The sequence below is a fragment of the Theropithecus gelada genome, chromosome 2 (genome assembly GCF_003255815.1).
Source record: "Theropithecus gelada isolate Dixy chromosome 2, Tgel_1.0, whole genome shotgun sequence".
Classification (NCBI taxonomy): Eukaryota; Metazoa; Chordata; class Mammalia; order Primates; family Cercopithecidae; genus Theropithecus; species Theropithecus gelada.
In genome coordinates, this window is record NC_037669.1 from 192,012,686 (window position 1) to 192,038,863 (window position 26,178).

Sequence of the window (26,178 nt, forward strand, 5' to 3'; positions counted from 1 at the left end):
CCTGAGCTACCCTCACAGTGGGGCTTTAGTGTTTCCAGGACACTCGGAGCCACTTTCTCACTTAAACCTCCCCCAAAGCCCCTCATCAGTAATGAGCTCACATACCCCCATCCTTCCATGTGGGAAGGAAGCAGTAATGAGGCACTCCAGCCCCTCCCAGCCAGGAAGGTATCGGTGGAGGCCTAGTGTGGAGCCAGAACTCCCAGCCCCACCCAGCAAGTTAGGGGTTAAGAGTTTAGACTCTGGAGGTCTGGCGCAGTGGCTCACGCCTGTAATCCCAGCACTTTGGGAAGTTGAGGTGCGTGGATCATCTGAGGTAGGGAGTTTGAGACCAGCCTGGCCAACATGGAGAAACCCCATCTCTACTAAAAACACAAAATTAGCCAGGCGTGGTGGTGCATACCTGTAATCCCAGCTACCCGGGAGGCTGAGGTAGGAGAATCACCTGAACCCGGGAGGTGGAGGTTTTGTGGTGAGCTGAGATCGCGCCGCTGTACTCCAGCCTGGGCAACAACAGCCAAACTCCATGTCAAAAAAAAAAAAGAAGAGTTTAGACTCTGGAATCTCTTAGCCCTGGTTTCAGTTCCAGCTCTATCACTAACTACATTGACCATTTAAACAAAGACCACTGTTTCTCACATGTAGTATGGGGGGTTGTAGATGAGATTCTAAAGGCAGAAGTAATTTTCCCAAGCAACATTGCTGGTTGGTGGCAGAGTCTGGGTTAGAACCTGGCCTTTCCACTATACCTTGGTGCTTCTCCAGACAGCAAGAACAAGGTAGGGAGGGCCAGGCTGGGGCCACTCAGGAAGCACTAGCTCTCACTGCACAGAGGGTGGAGAGGCCTGGTCACTTTGCCCCTGTACCCCTGGTTCCTAACATGGAATCTGACCTTGTAAAACAGGTTGGCAGCAAAGCTGTCCTGGTCACAGGCTGTGACTCTGGATTTGGGTTCTCGTTGGCCAAGCATCTACATTCAAAAGGCTTCCTTGTGTTTGCTGGCTGCTTGATGAAGGTAAGAGACAGTTATCTTCTTCACCATGGTCTTTTACACAAAGTCATTGTTTTATAGTCTTTTAAAAATTCCTTTCCGAACGACTGACTCACCTTTGCTTAAACCAGCCTGTCCGTTTTCCACTGGCTTCAGTCCCACTTGTTCTTCATAGCTTTGTCCATCCATCATCCATGCATCCATCCATCCATCCTCTCATCCATCCATCATTTGTCAAATGTTCTGATGTACCTGACACTTTGCTAGGTACGTAGAAGAATGAGATCTTGTCCCTGCCCTGAAGTTGCTCCCTGTCAAGTGGTGAGGAGACAGCCATGCGTAGACACAGCCGAAGAATTAGAGTGAAGAAGATTCTCAGGGGTGTGCGAGAATGTTTGGTGAGACTGTATAGAAGGAAGGGATAGACGATGGCAGGCCAGAGGAAGTGACATTTGTTCTGGGCCATGGCAAGTAAGTAACGCTGCCATAGGTGGGGACTGGGAGGAGTTACCTGCTGGACAGGAGGACTATCCTGAGCAGAGGCTTGAAAGCATGAGGCTCCTTTGGGACACATTGAGGAGAATTTAAGGGGCATGAAGGGAAGCACTGGGACCTGAGACTGCAGAAACAAACAGTGGGCAGGTCTCCAGTTAGACAGTTGTGCGCCCACCACCACCGTCCACTTTCAGAATACTCCGTCACTCGGAATTCTCTCTCCACCACTGGGAGTTAGTCTCCACGAACACCTCTAGCCCCGAGCGGCCACTGATTTCTATTTCTGTAGGTTTGCGTTTCCTGGACTTCTCATCTACATGGAATCATACAATCCGTGGCCTTTTGTGCCAGGCTTCTTGAACACTTAGTGTAATGTTTTTGAGAGTCATCCATGTTGCAGAATGCATAAGTAGTTCATTCCTTTGTATTGCTGAATGGTATTCTATTGTGTGCCTATACTATATATATATATTTTTTTTTTTAATTTAATTTTTTTTTTTTGAGACAGAGTTTCACTTTGTCACCCAGTCTGGAGTGCAGTGGGTGCAATCTCGGCTCACTGCAACCTCTGCCTCCCAGGTTCAAGTGATTCCCCAGCCTCAGCCTCCCGAGTAGCTGGGACTACAGGCATGAGCCACCAGGCTCACCTAATTTTTGTATTTTTATTAGAGACGGGGTTTCACCATCTTGGCCAGGCTGATCTCAAACTCCTGACATCAGGTGATCCACCTGCCTCAGCCTCCCAAAGTGCTGGGGTTTCAGGCGTGAGCCACTGCACCCAGCCACCTGTACTATACTATATATATACACACACACACAGACACACACACACACACACACACACACATATATATATATATTTTTGAGACAGAGTCTCGCTCTGTTGCCCAGGCTGGAGTGGAGTGGAGTGATCTCGGCTCACTGCAAGCTCCGCCTTCCGGGTTCCCGCCATTTTCCTGCCTCAGCCTCCCAAGTAGCTGGGACTACAGGTGCCCACCAACACACGCCCGGCTAATTTTTTGTATTTTTAGTAGAGACGGGGTTTCACCATGTTAGCCAGGATGGTCTCGATCTCCTGACCTGGTGATCCGCCCATCTCGGCCTCCCAAAGTGCTGGGATCACAGGCGTGAGCCACCGTGCCCAGCTATACTATATTTTTAAAACATCCATTCACTAGTTGATGGATGTCTGGATAAAAATGTTTGGATTTTGGGTGATTGTGAATAATGACGCTATGAACTTTCACACACAGGTCTCTCTGTAGATGTGTGTTTTCTACCTAGCTCCTTTTAATGAAATTTAGAAGCCAAGATCTGGGCATCAGGTGGGCTCATCGCCAGTGGGGCTCGGGGCATTGTTCATCCTGCCCCTGTCAGTGGACAGAGCTACAAGATGTATATATCATATCATCACACAGAAGCACACACATGCACACACTCTATCTATGGCATACATATAAAGTCAGTGTAACCTTGTGATTTTATTTATTTATTCATAAAATCATGAGGTTATGTTGATCTACTCCAATTCAACACAAAGCATTCTTCCTTGCTTATCTCATTCCATATTTGTTTCCTCCTTCTCCTGCAGTTAGACCCTAATTCCTATCTCAATATATTTACTCAATTGATTAGTCCTACAATACACACAACGTAGTTTCAGAATCGCTACATTCATACCATTACAGACGGCACAACTTACTAAGTAGATGTGTGGGCTTGGATCCTCCTAGAAGTCAATGCCAAAATAGGGGTAGATGTGCAAGAGATTGATCAGGGAAATGCCTAGAATGTTTCAAGGGGGAAGGGGCAGAAAAAGGCGGGGAAAGCTTTTGATTGCAATACAGAGTGTGGTAAGAAATCGCAAGGAGGCCGGGCACGGTTGCAGGCGCCTGTGGTCCCAGCTACTCGGGAGGCTGAGGCAGGAGAATGGCGGGAACCCGGGAGGCAGAGCTTGCAGTGAGCTGAGATCCGGCCACTGTACTCCAGCCTGGGCGACAGAGCGAGACTCCGTCTCAAAAAAAAAAAAAAAAAAAGAAATCGCAAGGAAGGAAGATTAGGGAGGCAGAGCTTCAGACTGCCGTGTCTGTCGTCTGAGAGTCTTGGCTGGGACCCTGGGGAAGCCCCAAGAAAAGGTTGTTTGTTAGAGGAGACCAGTGTTGGCCAGGAATGGTCCTGCGATCCCTCCGTGTGTGGCCATTGGCTGAGGGCAGGCCAGGCACGTGTGGTCGCGGCCTTCACGCCATGGCTGTGAAGTTGCAGGGGTTGCGATGGTGTAGCTGTCAGCTGTTCCTGCAGCGGACTTCCCTGAAGGGAGGTCGCAGTGGGGCACCTCCGTGGTTGCCACAGTAGAGCTTATTTAGGATTTCGTTAAAGTGTTTTTTGACTTTAAAGGTATGACTGAAGGTATACAAAGCATTATTATTACTTTTTCTAAGACGGAGTCTTGCTCTGTCGCCCAGCAGGAGCTGGAGTGTAGTGGTACTATCTCGGCTCACTGCAACCTCTGCCTCCCGGGCTCAAGCAATTCTCTTGTCTCAGCCTCCCGAGTAGCTGGGATTACAGGTGCCCACCATCACGCCCGGCTAATTTTTGTATTTTTAATAGAGACAGGGTTTCACCATGTTGGCCAGGCTGGTCTCAAACTCCTGTCCTCAGGAGATCCACTCACCTTGGCCGCCTGAAGTGCTGGGATTACAGGCATGAGCCACCACTCCTGGCCCAAAGCACTATTTTTAAAAGTTACTTGTATCAATTTTTGTTTTTTCTTTATCACTATATTATTTATTTGAAATATAATGCCATTTATTTGTGATCTATTTTCCTTGTTGTTGATTCTTGTTGATATAATTTAATTTCTGAATATGTAAACCATTAACAAGCCTGTAAAGTCAAAAATTATACAAATAGGTAAAATCAAAGTAGCGTGATTCCTTCACCTCCTATCTGTTCCACTCCATTCTTTCATTTTCCCTCATGTTACACAAGTGTTTGCACATTGCATGCACTCTTTGGTTTTTTAAAACATTAACAATGTATCTTGGAAATCAGTTTGTATGACCTCACAGAGTCCGTATGACCCCGCGGAGTCCGGGTGGCTTCGTGGAGTCCGGGTGGCCCCGCGGAGTCCGTATGACCCCACAGAGATCTTTCTCACTTTGTTAACAGCTTTGAAGCACCCTACTGAGTGGGTGGGTCATAATTTACTTCACCAAAATCTCCTGTAGATAAGCATTTAGGTGCTTTCAATATTTTGCAATTACAAATAATGCCACAATGAATAACCTTGTAGTTTCATTATTATTGGGGGGTTATCCCTTTTTTTTCTTTTTTTTTGAGATGGAGTTTCGCTCTTGTTGCCCAGGCTAGAGTGCAATGGCCCAGTGTGGGCTCACTGCAACCTCCACCTCCCGGGTTCAAGCAATTCTCCTGTCTTAGCCTCCCAAGTAGCTGGGATTACAGGTGTCCACCACCACCCCTGGCTAATTCTTGTATTTTTAGTAGAGAGGGGGCTTCACCATGTTGGTCAGGCTGGTCTCGAACTCCTGACTTCAGGCAATCCGCCCGCCTCGGCCCCCCAGAGTGCTGGGATTACAGGCGTGAACCATTGCGTCCAGCCATTGGGGGGCGACCTTTAGAGTAAATTCCTGGGAGTGAGATTGCTCTTATCAGAGGGTAAATAAAATATATTGTCATTTTAAAGATGTTCCCAAATTTTCCATCATAGGGGTCATGTAATTTTACATTCCCTCCCGGAGTGTTTGAGTGCCTATTTCCACACAATTTCACCAACAGAGTATGCATCAAGCTGTTGGTTTTTGCCGCTCTGATAGGTAGGAAATGTACCTCAGTGTTGTTTTTATTGTATTTCTCTTCCGAGCGCGTACCCCTGTTCTTTAAGGACATGACCCAGAAGCTTCCCAGATATCAGCTGTGCTCTCATTCTCTGGGCCAGAACTTAGTCACATGGCCTTACCTGGCTGCAAGGAAGGCTGGAAAATGTAGTGAGTATTCTGAGACAATATGTACCTGGCCTAAAACGTCAGGCGTTCCACTGCTGCAGAAGAAGGACGAAGGGAAGTGTGGGCATTCAGGACAACTTGCTTTCTCTGTTCAGTGGCTGAGACGTTTGTCTTTATTTCAAGGCCGTAGGAACCCAGGGGAGGAATTTTCCATACGATGTTTGATATCTTTGTAATATTTGATACCTGTTCAATGTAAAATTTCAATAATATAAACAAGTACAAGAAATCATTTATATTGACACGCTCTGAACATCCTTCCATCTGGATCAGAGCAGGTTTTTTTGTCCTTTTCGTCTTTACTTCTTTTGAATTGTGAAAGCGGTAAAACATATTCATAGTAACTCCAAATAATACAGAAGTACGTTATGTAACAAAGTAAAGTCTTCCCAGTCTCTTGTTCCAAGGCAGCTTAAACGCAGGTGTGTACATTATTTGTGACTTTCGCTATTACAGGTTGAGTATCTCTTATCTGAAATGCTTGGGACCAGATGTGTTTTGGATTTTGGATTTTTCCAGATTTCGGAATATTTGCATTATACTCGCTCAGCATCTGTGATCTGAAAATCCAAAATCCAAAGTGCTCCAATGAGTATTTCCCTGGAGCATCATGTCAGCACTCAAAAAGTTTCAGATTTTAGAACATTTCAGATTTGGGATTATTGGATTAGAGATGCTCAACCTGTATTAACAAAGCCTTGGTGAGTCACGTTGCACGTACGTCTTTGCCTCCTTCCACTGGCGGTTCTTGGGAACACTGTGTAGATGTGAAAATGCAAGTTGCAAAGGCGTGCAGGTTTTAGGTTTTGTTCAGATCCCCAAACCGCTCCCCTGAAAGGCTGTCGCACTCCTAACAGTGCTTGAGAGAACCCGTCTGGGGAGGGTTCTGGGGAATGGGTGTGGCATCCCTGGTGCTGGGTTCTTCTGCAGAATGTGGACCTGCTACAGCAGGTCCCAGCAAGAACCATGATGCCATAAAAATGTTTTAAAGTCCCTTGTCTGATGTTAGGCTTCTGTGCCATTGTGCTGGCTTGGCCAGTGACACAGGGAGCTACTCACATTCCACAGCACAGGGCAGAGGCTGCTCAGTGCTGCAGAAGACTCTTCAAAAGGGCCTTGGGTTCTCGTCCCTGATTAACCACTAACCCCGGAAGGGGGCAAACATGTCTCCTCCCTGGGCCTCGGTTTCCTCTTACTTACACCAATAGGATTGGACTGGTGGTCTTAGGTCCTTCCACTCCTGCAACAGTGATTCTAGAATTGGTTGACTGGTATTTTGAAGAAAGTACCAGACAAGCTCATTGGCAGGTTATGTCTGTTGGTATCTACCTCTTGACCTATTCCATCTGCTATCTCAGACCAGTCAGGCAAGTCAGAAAGCAGTTAGCACCACCAGAGACTTTGGATAAGGCACCATGGGGGTTGAAAGGGGGAATTTGTTTCTAGCCTGATTCTGTAGTGTTAGCCCCACGACAGATTCTGGCCACACCTGTACCTAAACAGTCAGTCTGCTCTTGTTCAGAATTAGTGTTCCTCTTCTGTCTCATATCTCATTGCCTTGGGCCAACTCAAGGACTTAGCTCCAGCAGATGTCTGCCACCTCCTACGTCACTGGCTCCACGCTCTCTCCTGGGTCATTTCAGCACATACGCGCGCACACACACACACTCACTCATACACACAGACCTACACCACCATATCCTGTGCGCATTACCTCCCCACATCTCTGCTCCTTGTTGCAGAAAAGCACCCCCGGAGGGGGTACAACACACCTGGATCAGGCTTTGCCCCATCACGCTGTTTATGTACTTATTTATTCAGCAGATGTTTACTGAACACCTACGATAAGCTGCCAGTGTTCCCTGTTGGAGATACAGCATATAACAACTCAGTGAAAAGTTCCTGCCCTTGTGGAGCTTACATTCCAAGGGGGGATGATAGACAAGGAATAAGATAAGTAAATTGCTTCTCTGAGGGGTGGTAAAAGCAGTAGAGAAAAATAAAGCAGGAAAAGAAGATACAGCATGAATGTGGTGGATGGGGTGTCAGATTTTCAAGAGGGAGGAAAGATCACACCAAGAAGGTAAAAATTGGAGCTCCCTCATCCAAAGGAGGTGTGGGAGCGAGTGTCACAGAAATCCAGGGGAAGAGGGACAGCCCAGTACAAAGCCCCAGGAGGGAGTGTGCAGGGTGTGCCTGAGAAACAGCACAAAACGCCTGTGGCTGAAGCAGAATGAGCGGGGAGTAGCGTGAAGTGAGGGGCGCGGGAGCAGATCTTGTATCAGCACAGGGAAGGCTTAATGAGGGGTGGCGTCTCACCACCATCTGGAAGGATGAACGGGAGCTCCCTGTGAAACGGGCAGGTGGCATATGAGGCACTGCCAGTAGTTTGAGGTGGCCAAAGCCCAGTGCCCTGTTGAGCTGGGAAAAGAAGGCAGGACCAGACCAGGAAGGTCCCTGAGTGCCTCTGACCTAGCTTTTGTCAAGGATACCAATAGCCCCCATTTTCCCAAATCCATTGGCCACTTCCCAGACCACATTGTGCTCCACCCAGCAGCAGCTTTTGACCAAATAAACCACCCTTGCCCGTAACACTTTGTTTCTTGACTCCATGCTCTCAGGGTTCTTCCCGTCTGCTTGCTAGCTCCTCCTCCTGCCCATCCTGTGAACATTACGGTGCCCAGGCTCGCTCCCCTCTGAAGTGTTTCTAACACGTGTGATAAGATGCTGACATATAACGTGGGTCGAGCGTTCTCATGTTCTTCCCTGAGGTGCTAAACCACCTTAACATGTATGCTAGAGACTAAAACCTTTTTGCCAGAATCAGCTCATTGGCTGCCTCAGTATTATAAGAAATGGAGGTAGAAGAGGTTGAGTGCCTGGAAAGAGTTGTTAGTGTGCTGATATTTTCCCTCTGATGGCGAGTAAAACGAGGTGGGCTTCATATGAATGCCTTGGAGAGCTTCTGGACTTCTGCAAGTTCTGGAACTCCCCGGAGAGCTTCTTGGCTTACCACGTGTGCCCTGGAGTCTGGAGGCCACAGAATGTGATGCTAATGTCTACCAGAAGAAGTCTAAAGGCCCGAGGTTGAGGTAGGAGTGGCTGGTCTGGGAGCAGAGCACAGAGAGCTGGTGGGGAGAGGGCTGTCCTTCTACCCGGGCAGGTAACAGTTGCCTGGCCCTGTGTGGACAATAGAGAGAGCTGCTTGGAGTCACCTTAAGGGCAACCATCCAGTGAGCTGGCTAGGAGGATCCACGTGGCCCCAGCCAGAAGCAGGTATATCGCGGAGGCCAGGGGCTGAGGGAGCAGATGCCCGGCTCGGGGACGCACACTGCCCTGCCTCTGGAGCGGCGGTTGGAGGTCTCCAGTGCAGAATATTTGTGGACTCTGCAGAAGCACCCCAAGAAGGAATAGCTGGCGTTTGTGCACCTGCCGTCTTGGGGCAGCAGCAACAGACAACAGCGAGCCTCAGATGACTACAGTCTTGCCCCTAATTTGCTGCCCCTGGATCCAACCTTGGAAGGATCAGAAATTAAGAACAGGAGGGGAGGAGGAGCTAGAAAACGGTGAGAAAGACAACCTCCACCAGCACCTACTTCCCACAGCCCTCAGGGCTGGGCAGGGGAAAGCTTTACCTTGCATACAAGTTTGGGAGTTTGGGTTTTCAAACCTGGCTGGGCTGGAATTATTTGCTTAAGACACTGAACAGGATTCTTCATGCCAAAACAAAGAGGCTGTCTGTCCACTGTCTGAGAATGAGTGGAAAAGCTGTAAGACTTGCCTGAAATTTCATCCAGGGCTGGAAAAAAATAGCTTACAGGTGAGGTTGAAAGGGACAGTAAGAGTAAAGAAGTGGGTTTATCAATAAGCCGGTTGCACAGGCACCAACACAGCGGAAACAAAAGCTTGTCCTTGAGCAGCCGGACAGAGGTGGACAGAGACTCCAGAGACCTGCAGAGGGAGCACAGAAACTCTGGGGCCAGGGAGGTGGTGTGGCCCAAGGGGCAGTCTTGGTCTGAGGACAGGTAGACCCTGAAGGCGACGGGTCAACAGAGTCTGCAGCCAGCAGGCTGAGGGTGGTTGGGAAGGTTTCCCTGAATAACTGGGGACACACTGGTAGTTTCTCTCCCTGTTGGTGTGGTTGTCAGGAGCGGGGTGTGGAGGCTGCCCAAAGGCAAATGAGGGTTCCTGGGGGCCTGTCAGGTGAAGACAGGAGGGTGGCGTTGCTCTCCTGCGGAGCCTGAACGCTAAAGCCTGAAGCCATGGGCAGTGGGAGTAATCCCCTAGTTTCCTCTGAAAGAAGACTCTTCACTGTCAAACCGCCAAATTAAGAGTTTACATGGGCAACCTGACTTGGAGTCGGGGGGGGGGTTCCCCTGAGGACTGCAGGGACCTTGTGATGCTGTCTGGGGCACTGGAGAGGTCTTGTATAGGGGTCTGAGAAGAGCTGAATGATAGCAACGGGGTTAACCAAGTCCCAAGAGGAAGGACATTTAGACGCCTCTTGTGCATTTCAGCTAGAATCCCCCTCTCCGAGGTTCAGACCACGTGAGCTCCACTCCAAGGGGCACTTGAAGAGCCACCAGATGGAAGACTGTATTAAAGCAAGACACGTGTTTTCCTGGCACCTGTGTGCCACCTGTGGAAGAGAGGGGTCTGCAGGCACCACATCGTGGCACCCTAGACTTGAAGATGGCATTAGTTCTTTCTCGGTGGAGTCCTCTGTGGGAATGACAGCATGAGCTCCAGGCCCATCTGTCCTGTGCGTCTCATGCCTGTGTCTTGTTTGGGAAGCTCGGCACATCTAGGGGCTTTCAGAGCCAAACTTTAGACCCGCCGAGCCTCCAGCCTGGCTGCCCTGTCCGAAGGCCTCCCTGGTGCCAGGCCCCTGCAGAGACTCCGTGGGTCATGTCACATTGCTTTTTCGAAGGGCCACTGGGGAGGCTCCTTTCAATGGAAAACCAGGCTGTGCAGATGACAGTCGAGGAAAGGAAGGGGTGTTAGGGGAGATCAGCGCGACCTCCTGTCCAGTGCCTGGATTGTCTCTGTACCACATTTCCCACACCCCATCCGCAAGCATGCCCCCAACCCCCAAACATCCCTCCTACCCCCCAACAACCCCCCACCCACACTCATTGCCTAAACACCTCCAGGCAGCCCATGCCATCTCCAGACTGAAGATCACACCTCATTTTGAGCTGAACTTGACTTCTTGGTCCTGGCTCTGTTCTCCGTGGCTGCATGGAACAAGTTGGCTCCCTCAGTCATGTTCCACTCAAGTCTTCTCTCCGGGGTGACTATGTCCAGCACCTCCGGCCCCACTGGGCAGTCCCTTCACCGTTTCCTCCTCTGCCCTCTGAAATTGCATGATGCGATTTCTCCTGTCCTGGGGTTAGGGTTCTTCTGGTTGAAAGCATTCAGAAGACTCAGCCCTGACATGCGCTGACCGTCCTGGGCTTTCCATCCTTGCCTGCGCCTGGGATGTTTGCTTCGGTAGCAGCTGTGTGTGCCATGGGCAAGCCCTTGGCTGGAGAGTGGGCATTTCTCTACCTCTTTATTCTTGGCAGCTAGTCCAGTCCTCTTACAAGAGGCATCACTAATGCCATGCACCACTCAGGAAAATCACTGCCAATTAAGTCACTGATGACCAACTCTGTTTAATTTTCACATCGAGTGTAGCTCATGCCTATCGTGAAAGAAACCGTGTTACATCAAATAGGATGAAATATGACAATACAACCTGCCTCGTACTTAGCACCGTGCTCAGGACAGTGGACACTCAGGAAATGCCGTCTGCTTAGATGGAAGCCCCCTGGCAGCTCGGCAATGCTCACAGGCAGACCCCTGCCCACCTTACCTCTCCAGCCCTGTGTCCACCACTTCCTTATGTGTCTGCACTGCCTGCTACCGATGGCTTATGGTGGTATCCTCTCATCTCTTCCCCCAGTGCCCCATCCCCATCGGCCCCCTCTTGCGAATGTCCTCAGCTGTCACTGCCTTTGGAAGTTCTCCCCTGCCCATCCCTCCCGTGTCCCTCCCACCTCCCGCAAGTTTCCATACAGCACACAGTCACCGTGTTGCTTATGTACTCTTCACCTGTCTCCTTCCCTAGAACATGACTCTGGGAACGGGCTGAATTATCGATCTTGACCTCCAGTTCCTAGCACGGTGCCGGAGCACGATAGAGGCCCAAGAAATGTTTGCCGAGTGAGTGACGCCTTTCTCGTGTTTAGCAGTACCTGAATTTGTGTGGTGCTTTAGACTCTGACAGGCTTCTTACAAATCCATTTCCTTACTCCATTAGTCTGAGCAGGTCAGGACAGGTGGTGATGTTCCTGTTTTACAGCCAGAAAAAAAGGACACCTGTTAGGGGACACCCCTGAGTGCACAGAGCCTGCTCAGTGACTGAGCTGGGATTAGAGGCTGGCTCTGGCCTCTTACCAGTTTGGAGTTGATGGGCCCTTGGCTTAGAACAGAGGTGGCAAACTGGCAGCCTGCTGGTCCTATGTGGCCTGTGGACGTGCTTTGGCCCACACAGTGTTTTGTTTTGTTTTTGTTTTTGTTTTTAATGTGCGTAAGTTGCCAACACTTAAAAGAATTAAGAGATTTTCCAATTACTAGCTTAAAAATGTAAGCATCTGGCAACCCTGGGCTTGCATCCCCACATGGGTAACTCCTGACATGTCCTGTACTCGCCAGGGCCCCCACCTGCCCCACATAAGTTTGCAACCCCTGCTTGGAGAAAGAATCCTGTCGTGAGGCCTTGGGGGCCGGCTCTCCATCCTGTTCATGGTGTGTCTGTGGCATATAGCTCGGTGCTTGATAGGTCATCAGTGCTCAGATTAAAAAGGACCGCACGCTGGTGGGCCAGGCCTGGCTAGGCCTGGCCAGGCCTCCAGAGAATCCCGTGGGCAGTTGCCAACATGCCTGAGGCGTTGGCCGGGACTTGAGGCCAGCTCCTGCCTTGGCAGGGGTCCTCAGGGTCTGCCTCAGGGTGGGAAGGAAGGAGGTAGAAACAGCTCTTCTCTCCTCCCCAGGACAAAGGCCATGATGGGGTCAAGGAGCTGGACAGCCTAAACAGTGACCGATTGAGAACCGTCCAGCTCAACGTCTGCAGCAGTGAAGAGGTGGAGAAAGTGGTGGAGATCGTCCGCTCGAGCCTGAAGGACCCTGAGAAAGGTCGGGCGCCCCTTCGGGCGGCAGGGGTTGTGTATGCGGCCATTCCAAGGGGCGCTTGCTAAACACCACCTTCTATTGGCTGGCACCCTGCCACCGCACTCCTTTCCTTATTGTTTTTTTTTTTGTTTTTTTGTTTTTTTGTTTTTTTTTTGAGGCGGAGTCTCACTCTGTCGCCCAGGCTGGAGTGCAGTGGCCAGATCTCAGCTCACTGCAAGCTCCGCCTCCTGGGTTTACGCCATTCTCCTGCCTCAGCCTCCCGAGTAGCTGGGACTACAGGCGCCTGCCACCTCGCCCGGCTAGTTTTTTGTATTTTTAGTAGAGACGGGGTTCCACCGTGTTAGCCAGGATGGTCTTGATCTCCTGACCTCGTGATCCGCCCGTCTCGGCCTCCCAAAGTGCTGGGATTACAGGCTTGAGCCACCGCGCCCGGCTCCTTATTGTTTAGAATCTTCCTCCTGCATGATAGGAGGAAGGGGATGACACTAAACACACCCGTGCAATAGGGCAATGGAAAAATACAAGCAGGAGGTGATTTCAGAGTTCATGGAGTGCTAGGTGGCTACGCAGTGATTCAGGTCAGTTCAGCCAACGCCCAGTGATGCCCTCTCTGGCCCAGGAGCTGGGTTGGGTGCCGGGGACACAAAGCTGGTCAAGGCACGGTATGTCCCCAGGACCTCATAGTTCAGCCGAGGGACTGAGTTCAAAATCAGGGAGCCATGCATTGAGAGAGGCAGAGCAGCAGAGGAAAGAGGGGTCTGTCCAGCCGTGGGGGTGCAGCGGAAACAGGCCGGCTAAGGCAGATTGTGGCAGAGAGCAGAGATGGTCGTTCCAAGAGGAGGGGAGAGCAGGAACCACAGCTGGGAGCAGCACAGGGAGGGTAGTGGGGGCTGTTTGTCAGGCAGTGGTATTAGCCCAGCCCCTCAATATGAGCCATGGGTCAGGTCACCTGGAGGGGGTGGCGGCAAAGGAGGGTGGGGAGGGAGGTCTTGGATCCCAGGCGAGGGGGCTTGGCCGGTCTCGCGACAGCACTGGGGAGCCACTGAAGGGGTCGTCCTGAGGGAGTGGCCTGGTCGTTGTGAGACTTGTGAGGCTCCCTCTGAGGACGGCAGTGGCAATGTGCAGCTGGATTGAAAGGGGGAGTTAAGCGTGGGTTCGAGGGTCCGGAGCTAGGGTGCTAGGTGATGGGAAACAGGAAGGGTCAGGTGTGAGGAGTATTGAGAAGGCGAAGCTGGCCGGACTTGGTGACTTGGATGTGGGGATGAGGTGAGACGTGAAGTCTCTGTCCTGGACACCTGGTGCCCCGCACGGCAGGAGCAGGTTGGGAGATGGGGAGATACCGAAGCGCCCACCCTCAGGGAATGTCCCGGCTGGAAGAGCCGGTGCCCACGGCAGGAGGTGACACTGGGAGTCGGGCAGATGCGCAGAGGGACCCCTGGGAATGTGAGTGTTTGGGGATTAGAGGACGGGGAGAGACAGCTGTCAGAGAGGTTGGATACAGTGCTCCAGAGCTAAACAACAGAAAGTTTGGGGGAGGGGGCAGTACCAGTAGCCAACAGGGTCAAAAGCTACAGAAAGTTTCAGTGGCATAAGGACTAAATATCCTTCCAGTTCAGCCAGTGGAGGGCCTTCGTGGGAGGAGCTCTGCCTCCAACCTCGGGAGTGCCATTCACCTAGAATACAGCAATGGGGGATGGAGCTCCCTGGAGCTGGCTGCCTAGCAGCATCTGGAGAAGCGAATCTATGACGTTTACCTTTGAGCTCCCTGACAGCCCAGGCAGAAAAGGGATGCCTCATTCAGGCCTCTGCTTTCCCTCAGAATGGGATGGGGCAGCTCTCAGGAGCTGAGGAAGGAGGAGGAAAGGGCAGGAGTGACCAGACCCCATGCTGGGAGCTCTGCTGAGCCTGTATCAGCCAGACGGATGTGCTGTCTCTCAGAGCAGCTGCCTCAGAGGCTACGCGTGTGGCTATCGGTGACGCTGCTGCTCTGCCTGTCAGTGATGTGCCGCCTCATCAGCCCACCGTCCCTCCCATCCTCCCAACAGGCCATTCACAGGCCCCTCTCTGTTCTCACGAAACATCTGTTTAAGAATTAACAGGCAGAGCCAGCGCTCCTGTCCCGTTAAGAAAAGGCAGGATGGGTCCCGCTGGGATGATTACCAGCTCAGAACCTGCAGCCTGCTTCGCCCCTCCCTGGCGGTAAATTCTCCCTCCCACCTTCCCTGGGCAGCTGCTGTATTGCCTTCATAAACTACTGGGCAGGAAAACAGCTGCATCAGCGTCACAAAGCCATTGATTATAGTGTGGGTTTTGTGGTGATTTAAAATGCCCAGGGAAAGGCATCATCACCGGAGACCCGAGCAGAGAACGCACCAGGCGGGGCTGCTCAGGCTGGCGGTCCTTGTCCCCTACCCCCTGCCCCCTGCCTCTGGGGCAGAACCACTTCCGCTCTCTGTACTGGACTGGCCAGGTAGCCGAACCTGCAAGGCAGGGCGGGCCCGGCCCACACAGAGGGGAGGCGTTCACCCCCTGCCCGGGGATCTGAGCTCAAGCCCCAGCCCCAGCCTGATGCACAGACCTTCCCCTGCTGCTTTCTCCACGCGGTGCATTCCGGAGGGTGAGTAAACCACTCACCATGAACTTCCTTAACCAATACTGCATTTTTTTGGGAAAATGATTTGAAGACGTTTAGGTCTGAAAAAACAGCACATCTGTCAGATATGCGGTGGTGTGTCCCCCATCTCCCGCTCTCTCTTTCTTCCCCGTCTCCCTCTCCTCCCTCTCCCTCTCCTCCCTCTCCCTGCTTCCCCTCTGCACTCTGCTGTTTCCTGGCCTCGCCTCTGCAATCCCCCCTCAGGCAATGCCGGCTGTGAACTCCAGGTGGCGCCCTCCCGGAGCGTTCCCACCCGCTGTGGCCGCCACCGACCCACACCCCACGCAGGACATGTCAGAAGGACCCTCTCCCCCTTGCCCCGCCGAGGGGGCACATTTGAATGGCGAGTTTGATGCCCTGCAGCCTGGCTCTGTGGAACAGTTGCTGCCAAAGCCCAGGGAGCCGGCCACGGTGGGGGGCGAGATGAAGAAGATTGTCTGGTGAGAGCCGCAGAGCCATCTGCCACCGGTCCCCATGCCCGCAGGACGCTGAGGGACGGGACATCTGGAGCCTGGGACCAGCCCTCCCTGTCCCCACCCCAGGGGACACCGAGCCAGTGGGCCCGAGAGCTGGCTGTGGGCACGGCCTGATCTTAGCACATCACTTACCAGTCAGTCAACATTTGTTTAGTTAATTAATTAGTTTATGTTTTTGAGACAGAGTCTTGCTCTGCCGCCCAGGCTGGAGTGCAATGGCGCGATCTCGGCTCACTGCAACTTCTGCATCCCAGGTTCAAGCGATTCTCCTGCCTCAGCCTCTCAAGGAGCTGGGATTACAGGCGCCTGTCACCACACACAGCTACTTTTTTTTTTTTTTTAAGTAGAGAAGGGGTTTCACGAGGTTGGCCAGGCTGGTCTCAAACTCCTGACCTCAGGTGATCCACCTGCCTTGGCCTCCCAAAGTGCTGGGATTACAGGCGTGAGCCACCATGCCAGACCTGGGCTTCACTTCTTATTAGAAATGTGACCTTGGGCTTGCACCTGCCCCCTGTGTGGGCCTCAGCTTGCTCATCTGTGAAGTGGGAGAGTGATCTGAGAGCTGTCCAGCACTCATGCCTGGATCAGACCACTATAAGAACATGGGAAGAATTTCAACACAAGTTGCTGTCAGGCTGACGGGGCAGCAAAACACACGCAGGGGAGTAAGGGAGAAGCCTGGGAAAGGCCTGGCCTACCATGCTTCGGGATAGAGACCATAGAGCAGGAAGTGACTGATGAGGGGGTCAGCCTGAGGGGGGATGGAGACCATAGAGCAGGAAGTGACTGATGGGGGGTTGGCCTGAGGGGGGATGGAGACCATAGAGCAGGAAGTGACTGATGGGGGAGGGCGGCCTGAGGGGGGATGGAGACCATAGAGCAGGAAGTGACTGATGAGGGGGTCGGCCTGAGGGGGGATGGAGACCATAGAGCAGGAAGTGACTGATGAGGGGGTCGGCCTGAGGGGGGATGGAGACCATAGAGCAGGAAGTGACTGATGAGGGGGTCGGCCTGAGGGGGGATGGAGACCATAGAGCAGGAAGTGACTGATGAGGGGGTCGGCCTGAGGGGGGATGGAGACCATAGAGCAGGAAGTGACTGATGAGGGGGTCGGCCTGAGGGGGGATGGAGACCATAGAGCAGGAAGTGACTGATGAGGGGGTCGGCCTGAGGGGGGATGGAGACCATAGAGCAGGAAGTGACTGATGAGGGGGTCGGCCTGAGGGGGGATGGAGACCATAGAGCAGGAAGTGACTGATGAGGGGGTCGGCCTGAGGGGGGATGGAGACCATAGAGCAGGAAGTGACTGATGAGGGGGTCGGCCTGAGGGGGGATGGAGACCATAGAGCAGGAAGTGACTGATGAGGGGGTCGGCCTGAGGGGGGATGGAGACCATAGAGCAGGAAGTGACTGATGAGGGGGTCGGCCTGAGGGGGGATGGAGACCATAGAGCAGGAAGTGACTGATGAGGGGGTCGGCCTGAGGGGGGATGGAGACCATAGAGCAGGAAGTGACTGATGAGGGGGTCGGCCTGAGGGGGGATGGAGACCATAGAGCAGGAAGTGACTGATGAGGGGGTCGGCCTGAGGGGGGATGGAGACCATAGAGCAGGAAGTGACTGATGAGGGGGTCGGCCTGAGGGGGGATGGAGACCATAGAGCAGGAAGTGACTGATGAGGGGGTCGGCCTGAGGGGGGATGGAGACCATAGAGCAGGAAGTGACTGATGGGGGGGTCGGCCTGAGGGGGGATGGAGACCATAGAGCAGGAAGTGACTGATGAGGGGGTCGGCCTGAGGGGGAATGGAGACCATAGAGCAGGAAGTGACTGATGGGGGAGGTCGGCCTGAGAGGGGATGGAGACCATAGAGCAGGAAGTGACTGATGGGGGGGTCGGCCTGAGGGGGGATGGAGACCATAGAGCAGGAAGTGACTGATGAGGGGGTCGGCCTGAGGGGGAATGGAGACCATAGAGCAGGAAGTGACTGATGGGGGGGGTCGGCCTGAGGGGGGATGGAGACCATAGAGCAGGAAGTGACTGATGAGGGGGTCGGCCTGAGGGGGGATGGAGACCATAGAGCAGGAAGTGACTGATGGGGGGGTCGGCCTGAGGGGGGATGGAGACCATAGAGCAGGAAGTGACTGATGAGGGGGTCGGCCTGAGGGGGGATGGAGACCATAGAGCAGGAAGTGACTGATGGGGGGGTCGGCCTGAGGGGGGATGGAGACCATAGAGCAGGAAGTGACTGATGAGGGGGTCGGCCTGAGGGGGAATGGAGACCATAGAGCAGGAAGTGACTGATGGGGGAGGTCGGCCTGAGAGGGGATGGAGACCATAGAGCAGGAAGTGACTGATGGGGGGGTCGGCCTGAGGGGGGATGGAGACCATAGAGCAGGAAGTGACTGATGAGGGGGTCGGCCTGAGGAGGGGGTGGAGACCATAGAGCAGGAAGTGACTGATGGGGGGGTCGGCCTGAGGGGGGATGGAGACCATAGAGCAGGAAGTGACTGATGAGGGGGTCGGCCTGAGGAGGGGATGGAGACCATAGAGCAGGAAGTGACTGGTGGGGGGGTCGGCCTGAGGGGGGATGGAGACCATAGAGCAGGAAGTGACTGATGAGGGGGTCGGCCTGAGGGGGGATGGAGACCATAGAGCAGGAAGTGACTGATGAGGGGGTCGGCCTGAGGGGGGATGGAGACCATAGAGCAGGAAGTGACTGATGAGGGGGTCGGCCTGAGGGGGGATGGAGACCATAGAGCAGGAAGTGACTGATGAGGGGGTCGGCCTGAGGGGGGATGGAGACCATAGAGCAGGAAGTGACTGATGAGGGGGTCGGCCTGAGGGGGGATGGAGACCATAGAGCAGGAAGTGACTGATGAGGGGGTCGGCCTGAGGGGGGATGGAGACCATAGAGCAGGAAGTGACTGATGAGGGGGTCGGCCTGAGGGGGGATGGAGACCATAGAGCAGGAAGTGACTGATGAGGGGGTCGGCCTGAGGGGGGATGGAGACCATAGAGCAGGAAGTGACTGATGAGGGGGTCGGCCTGAGGGGGGATGGAGACCATAGAGCAGGAAGTGACTGATGGGGGAGGTCGGCCTGAGGAGGGGATGGAGACCATAGAGCAGGAAGTGACTGATGGGGGGTTGGCCTGAGGAGGGGATGGAGACCATAGAGCAGGAAGTGACTGATGAGGGGGTCGGCCTGAGGGGGGATGGAGACCATAGAGCAGGAAGTGACTGATGGGGGAGGTCGGCCTGAGGAGGGGATGGAGACCATAGAGCAGGAAGTGACTGATGGGGGGTTGGCCTGAGGAGGGGATGGAGACCATAGAGCAGGAAGTGACTGATGAGGGGGTTGGCCTGAGGGGGGATGGAGACCATAGAGCAGGAAGTGACTGATGAGGGGGTTGGCCTGAGGGGGGATGGAGACCATAGAGCAGGAAGTGACTGATGGTGGGGTCTGCCTGAGGGGTGGGGTGAAGATGGAGGTGGAGGAGTGAGTGAGACAAGGAGACCCAGGAGGAGGCTTCTCAAGCAGCGCAGGAGAGAGGACCCAAGCGAATGCCAGTGGAAACAGGAAGGAATAACCGACCCAGCAGAGGAAACCAGCAACAGCCTGGGGCGTGGGGGCTTTGTCCTCAGAGAGATCTGGGTCCAAATCCCACCCTCCCCACCTGTTAGCTGGGTGACACTGACCAAAGTACTTAACCGCTCTGAGCTTCACTTGCCTCGACTGGATATGAGACAATTTAGGATCTATTTTACAGGCTGGTGGTGAGGATCAGGGAAGTTAATGAATGTAAAGGGCTTAATTAGGGGCCTGCCAGCTGTCATGTTGATTTTGATCTGTAATATTAGCAGTACCTGATGACTCATTCGATGGGGGAGGGGTGGAGGAGCTGGAGGACTCAGACGAAAGTAAAATCATTAACGAAGAGGAGGAGCAGGCTTGGGCAGCTTGGAAACTTGATGTGAGGGTGGTGGTTAGGGTGAGTCAGGGACCTGTGGGACATTCAGGTGGAAGTGAGACAGGAGATGGGACGAGGAGAGAGCTGTGACTCCCGAGGAGAACTGGGAGGCCACTGGTGTGGAGGCCATCTTGGGGTTGTTGCAGGAAAATTGCTGTTGCCCAACCAGCGGGAATGCCTCCGTGAGTTTATTCAGAACACTGGCTGAGGACTCCAGGTGGCACCTAGGTCCACCACCTCTCAACACTCATCAAAGCTGTAATTCAGGGACTGTGTGCCTTCACGGGTCATGTTTCATTAAACTTTTTTGGATAGTAGTGTCAAATGGCATTGTTTTATTTTTAGGTAGAAAAAGGGCTGTCTGCATTTTAAGTCATGGGATATTGTCCCTTATGAATCAAACATGAAACAGCTGGAAAATTCACAAACATGAAGAAGATGAGGACACCTAAGAGTTGCGTCAACTTTGAGAGGAACAGGATTAGGCCAGGACATTGGGAGCCACTTGTATCTGGGGGCAGGTGAAAGAAAGGTGTCAGGGCGGATGCAGGAGATGCCTGGGGATCACTAATGCCGAGGGGGAAGTGAGCCTCGAGGAGTCCTGGCAGTACTGATACTGTAGCGAGCCTGAGGAGAGTGAAGACTGGGGGTGAGGTCTTGGTGTGCCACCCTGGAGACTGTGGAGAGTACAGAGTGAGGACAGCTGAGGGCTGGGACCCAGTGTGGTATGGAAGGGAGATGGAGAGGATAGTGTGTGTGTGTGTGTGTGTGTGTGTGTGTGTGTGTGTGTGATGGAGTCTTGCTCTGTCACCCAGGCTGGAGTGCCGTGGCATGATCCCGGCTCGTTGCAACCTCTGTCTCCCTGGTTCAAGCGATTCTCCTGCCTCAGCCTCCAGAGTAGCTGGGATTACAGGCGCCCGCCACCATGCCCGGCTAATCTTTGTATTACAGGATAGAGTGTGTTCTTGGAAGCCTGGCGTGGAGGGAGGGAGAGCAGGTGGCACAGTGACAGAAGGATCTTCGGGATATGGAAATGTGGCATTTGTAGACACTAATCTAACACACATTTGTGTGTATCGAACTGAAGGGCTGGAGTCATGGGCAGTGGAAAAGCTGAAGCTGCGTAAAAGAGAGGGAAGGATCGGTGTCTGTGGTCTCGAAGACGATGTGGAAGTGTCAGCCATGAGAGGTGGGGAGCGGCCAGCTGCTCCTCCTGGGAAGAGAAGAGGGTGAAGACTCAGGGCACGTCTGCAGGGAGACAGTGGGAGCTCTGGGGTCGTTGTGGATGACGCTGATCCTGTCATTAGCATCTGAGTGAGGTCACAGGTGAGACCTAGAGCAGGGAGACACCCACAGGGTTTGGTGGAGAGTGGGAGTGTGAGCTCTTCATGGACACTGTGTTAACCAGCAATTTCCTTTCTCTAATAAATGCCCTTAATTCTCCGTAATTGAAGGAGAAGGCACCAGAGGGCAGTGAATGAAGCTTTAATTTGGGTAACACGGAAGGAAAGCAGCTAGAGACCAATTACTCTGTCATTTACACAAACTCATTTCCATGATTAACTTGGAAAATGAAGCAGCACCGAGTTCCCACAAGCAGGGATGGTCCCAGGACAGGAGCTCTGCTCTGAGGCTGCGCCTTGGGAAGGAGCACGGGGCTTTGGCCACGGGAGACTGAACCCTGAGGGTTTCCACAACAAAGAGGCAGGGCCCAGCTCTGTCCTGAGGCTCTGACCCATTCAGCCTTTGCCCCCCAAAAAACTGAACTCAGAGAGGTCCCTGCAAAACACAGCTGCCTCCGCGTGCCCGCCTCCCCTGTGATTTCCCTGGCTTCTGGCAAGAGAAGAGAAGATGTGAGCGAAAGCTCAGAGGCAGAGATGAGTAAACAGGAATGGGGTGTGAAACTCAGGCTGTGGGGATAGGATGGGGTGGAGTGGAGTGGCAGTGGGAATTTGAGGTGAGGTGAGATTCAAGGCTGGGGGACATGGCAGGCTGGGTCATGGTGGGCCCAGAGAATCGAGCCAGGCAGATGTGACATGAGCACTGGACATTCTAGACGTAAGGGAGGGTGGCAGTTAGCACGTTAGGCCTCTTTACCTCCTGTCACTCCTGAGTGACTCTAGAAAGCTTCTGGAGAGCACTGAGCAAGAGGCTGGGAAGTCACAGGAAAGGAGTGGAAAGGAGGCTGGCCTGCAGGCTGATGGGCAATGCCTGGGGCCAAGCCCCTGTGGTCACCGCACACCTATCCCTCCCCTGTCCAGGGATGTGGGGCCTCGTTAACAACGCCGGCATCTCCACGTTCGGGGAGGTGGAGTTCACCAGCATGGAGACCTACAAGGAGGTGGCAGAAGTGAACCTTTGGGGCACAGTGCGGACGACGAAGTCCTTTCTCCCCCTCATCCGAAGGGCCAAAGGTGAGTGGGAAAGGGAGCTCCCTCCTGCCCCTGAATCGGCCCCACATGTTCATCTTTGCTCAGAATGGACATACCTGTCCCAGCAGCTCCAACGTCCACAACACAGCAAGGGTGGCCCCAGGGGCTGTGCTGGGCCTGGGGTGGTGGTGGGCAGAGGGGCTGTGGCCAGGTAGGGGGAGAGAGGTGTGTGGCTTTCAGGAAGTAGAGCAGGTAAGAGGTCAGTGGTCTATGCAGCAAAAGCTTCAAGATTTTAGCAGCCACCCACTCTGGGAACCTAATCTATAGAGAAAATCACCCTTTGCACAAAGCTGTGTGTATACATCTTTGTATCAATCGGGTGTGGTTAAGTAAAATTTGGCATATTCATTCTATGGTTATTTATACTGTAGTTAAAAAAATGAGATCATTGTGCTATTAGGAAACAATAGTAATAATCAAGATTAGAAATTTGGAAAACCAAGAAAACACCCAAACCATGTGGGTGGCCAAATGTGAGCAAAAACCTCTTCAGAAGTCATTGACTTGGATTTTTTCCCTGACATGGCAAACAACTGTGGCAAAAAGGGTAAGATCCATATATCTATGGTGAAGTCCTAGCAACAGCCGGCATGAACATGGAGGGCAGCTATAGGATTTTAGATGAAAACCCCAACCCTTCAGTGACTTCAAAGAGTTTTCTGAAACGTGCCTCCACCCAAGATGGGCTGAGTTCCTTCCCGGGTACACACCTGGATGGGCCAAGTTCCTTCCCAGGTACACACCTAGGTGGGCCGAGTTCCTTCCCGGTACACACCTGGATGGGCCGAGTTCCTTCCCGGGTACACACCTAGGTGGGCCGAGTTCCTTCCCGGGTACACACCTGGATGGGGTGAGTTCCTTCCCGGTACACACCTAGATGGGCCGAGTTCCTTCCCGGGTACACACCTATAGGGAAAACTGGTCCCAGATCTGCCTGGGCTTCCCCAGCTGGGCCAAATGCTATCCACTTCCAACCCCTCTGTTCCCAGGGCCAGGAGGAGCTGCAGGAGGCCCCTGATGTCCCCAGGTTGGGCCTGTGGCTGAGGGTCTTTGGAGGAAGAGGAGTAGGGGGGTCACCACACTCTCCCAATGCCCAGGACTCTCTCCTCATGTCCTAGCCCTGAAGTCAGGTTCAGAAACCCTGCCCCTGCCCCTGCCTGCTGCTCTGTTTTCCAGGCTGTCCTGGGCTCCACCCAGGCTCCACCCTACCTGGGTGGAATGGAGTTGGGAGTTGATTCTAACAGCACAGGCCCTGTCCTCTTTCAGGGCCATCTGAGGGCTCCCTCCCAGCTGCAGCCCCAGGTACTTCCTCCTCTGCGCTCCAACCCCTATCGCCAGTGTTGCGATCAGTGGATAGACACTTGGCACATCATACTACTGGAGCTGGATTTTAAGCTCCATAAGGGGAAGGGGAAGCTTTTAGGCTGTATTTCTCCCTAACCAGCACCAGACCTTGCCTATAGTGAAAGCTCAGATCCACACAGACAGCTGTCTCGCTTCCCACTTCTCCCCTTGTGTTTTCAACCCAAATTATCGCCACATTGGGCTTGATCTGGTTTTTGAGTCAGTTGTGTGTTGCCCATCACACTGTGCCCTCCTGGTACACAGTTATGTGTTGCCCATCACAGGAGTGCCCTCCTGCTTCTCACTCACTTGTCCTCCCCTGTCCGGCCTGGCACAGCCAGGTTCCCAGGGAAGATCAGAGGTGCCGATGCTGATGCGTGGGTCTGAGCTGGCCTTGCCTCCTGAATGAGAAGGCTCCTGGGTGGGTCAGAAGTGGTTCCAGCCAAGCCTCTGGAGACACGCCTGACTCCTGCCCTCCATGTCATAGGGCAGTGCCGCCTTAGCAGGTATCTCTGTCTCCCTCTGTAGGCCGCGTGGTCAATATCAGCAGCATGCTGGGCCGCATGGCCAACCCGGCCCGCTCGCCGTACTGCATCACCAAGTTTGGGGTAGAGGCTTTCTCAGACTGCCTGCGCTATGAGATGCACTCCCTGGGCGTGAAGGTCAGTGTGGTGGAGCCCGGCAACTTCATCGCTGCCACCAGCCTCTACAGCCCCGAGAGCATTCAGGCCATCGCCAAGAAGATGTGGGACGAGCTGCCTGAGGTTGTGCGCAAGGACTACGGCAAGAAGTACTTTGATGAAAAGATCGCCAAGATGGAGACCTACTGCAGCAGTGGCTCCACAGACACGTCCCCTGTCATCGATGCTGTCACACACGCCCTGACCGCCACCACCCCCTACACCCGCTACCACCCCATGGACTACTACTGGTGGCTGCGAATGCAGATCATTACCCACTTGCCTGGAGCCATCTCCGACATGATCTACATCCGCTGAAGGGTCTCTCTGTGGCCTCTGTCGGGGATCCCTGGTGGAAGGGGAGGGGAGGGAGGAACCCATATAGTCAACTCTTGATTATCTACGTGTGGATTATCCACCATTCCAGGAAGACCCATGACTGGTTTTAACATTAACCAAAGGGAATAACCCAACCTGACTTGTTTGCATAGTGAGTGACTTGGGCCTTCACAAGCAGGGTGTGGAGTGGCAGGCAGGGGCCTCTCAATCTCAGGGCAAACACGGTGAATCTGTCTCTCTGGAGATCATTTCATACAGCGATTTTGAGAAAAGATCTTTATATTAAAAACAGATTTATTATAGAATGGAATCAAAACTCCTTTATATCGTCAAGCCAAATTATCACTTTAAAAAACTATCTCATTTGATCCTTAAGCCAGTCTCATGAATAAAAAGGACAGATTTTTTTCTTTTGTACATGAAGCATTTGCAGCTTAAAGAGGATGCATGAAATAACCCTTTTATCGCTTATAAATAGTGCCAGTCATGTGTTCCTGCCACTGCTGTGGAAACACTTCACATTTTGCATTCCAGGACTGTTTTGGATACATTTGCCCAAGAATCTTCTGACTAACTCTGTGTCCTCATCTGAGCCACACATACCAAGTGCCCACTGGTACCTCTGCATGTCCATGGTGCTGTGTGACTGGCCAGCCAGCAGCCAGTGACTCAGAGCTGGCTGTATGGAGGGGGTGGGAATGTTTATGGAGATTTTTTATTTGTTTATTATTATTATTATTTTTTTTTTTCAGACTCTTGCTTAGTCTCCCAGGCTGGAGTGCAATGGCACCATCTCGGCTCACTGCAGCCTCCGCCTCCCCAGTTCAAGCAATTCTCCTGCCTCAGCCTCCCGAGTAGCTGTGGTTATAGGCACCCACCACCACACCTGTCTAATTTTTATATTTTTAGTAGAAACGGGGTTTCACCATGTTGGGTAGGCTGGTGTTGAACTCCTGACTTCAAGTGATCCGCCTGCCTTGGCCTCCCAAAGTGCTGGGATTACAGGTGTGAGCCACCACTTCTGGCCCTGGAGATTTTTACTTGAGATTTTAACATCCTCTTTTAGGACTCAGGATAGACTTGTGTGGAGGTGCTCTCTGGCTGACAGGATAGGTTGTGTGGAGGTGCTCGCTGGCTGACAGGATAGACTTGTGTGGAGGTGCTCTCTGGCTGACAGGATAGGTTGTGTGGAGGTGCTCTCTGGCTGACAGGATAGGTTGTTACTGGTTTGGGTCTGCTTGGTTTTGCCTTGGCTGGGGCCAGTGTCAATGGGGCAGGCTTGGCAGGAGCAGTGGTGCCATGGCAGGGCACTGTGGCATCTTCTCCCCTAGCAGTGGATTTGGGGTCCCTGCTTGCCTCACATGGTGCTTACACATATGCGCGGGTGTGTGCGCACACACACACACACACACACGGTGCTTACACATATGCGCCCGTACACACACACACACACACACACACGGTGCTTACACATATGTGCCCGTACACACACACACACACACACACACACACACACACACACACACACACAGGTCTGCAGGGCTTCAGCCTGGCCTTCATTCCCGCCTCGGCCTTATTTTCAGTTAAGAAGTGATGCCACTT

General features: G+C 53.0%; 1 protein-coding gene across 1 annotated transcript in view; it reads left to right on the plus strand.

The window, feature by feature from the left end:
• Positions 1-24,867, plus strand: part of BDH1 (3-hydroxybutyrate dehydrogenase 1) — a 47,366-nt gene extending 22,499 nt beyond the window's left edge. The window contains exons 4-7 of the mRNA XM_025375718.1: positions 905-1,015; positions 12,546-12,687; positions 22,043-22,195; positions 24,086-24,867. Coding sequence (XP_025231503.1) covers positions 905-1,015; positions 12,546-12,687; positions 22,043-22,195; positions 24,086-24,555 — 876 coding nt within the window. The 3' untranslated portion in view covers positions 24,556-24,867. The remainder of the gene's footprint in view (positions 1-904; positions 1,016-12,545; positions 12,688-22,042; positions 22,196-24,085) is intronic.
• The last annotated feature ends 1,311 nt before the right edge of the window (positions 24,868-26,178 follow it).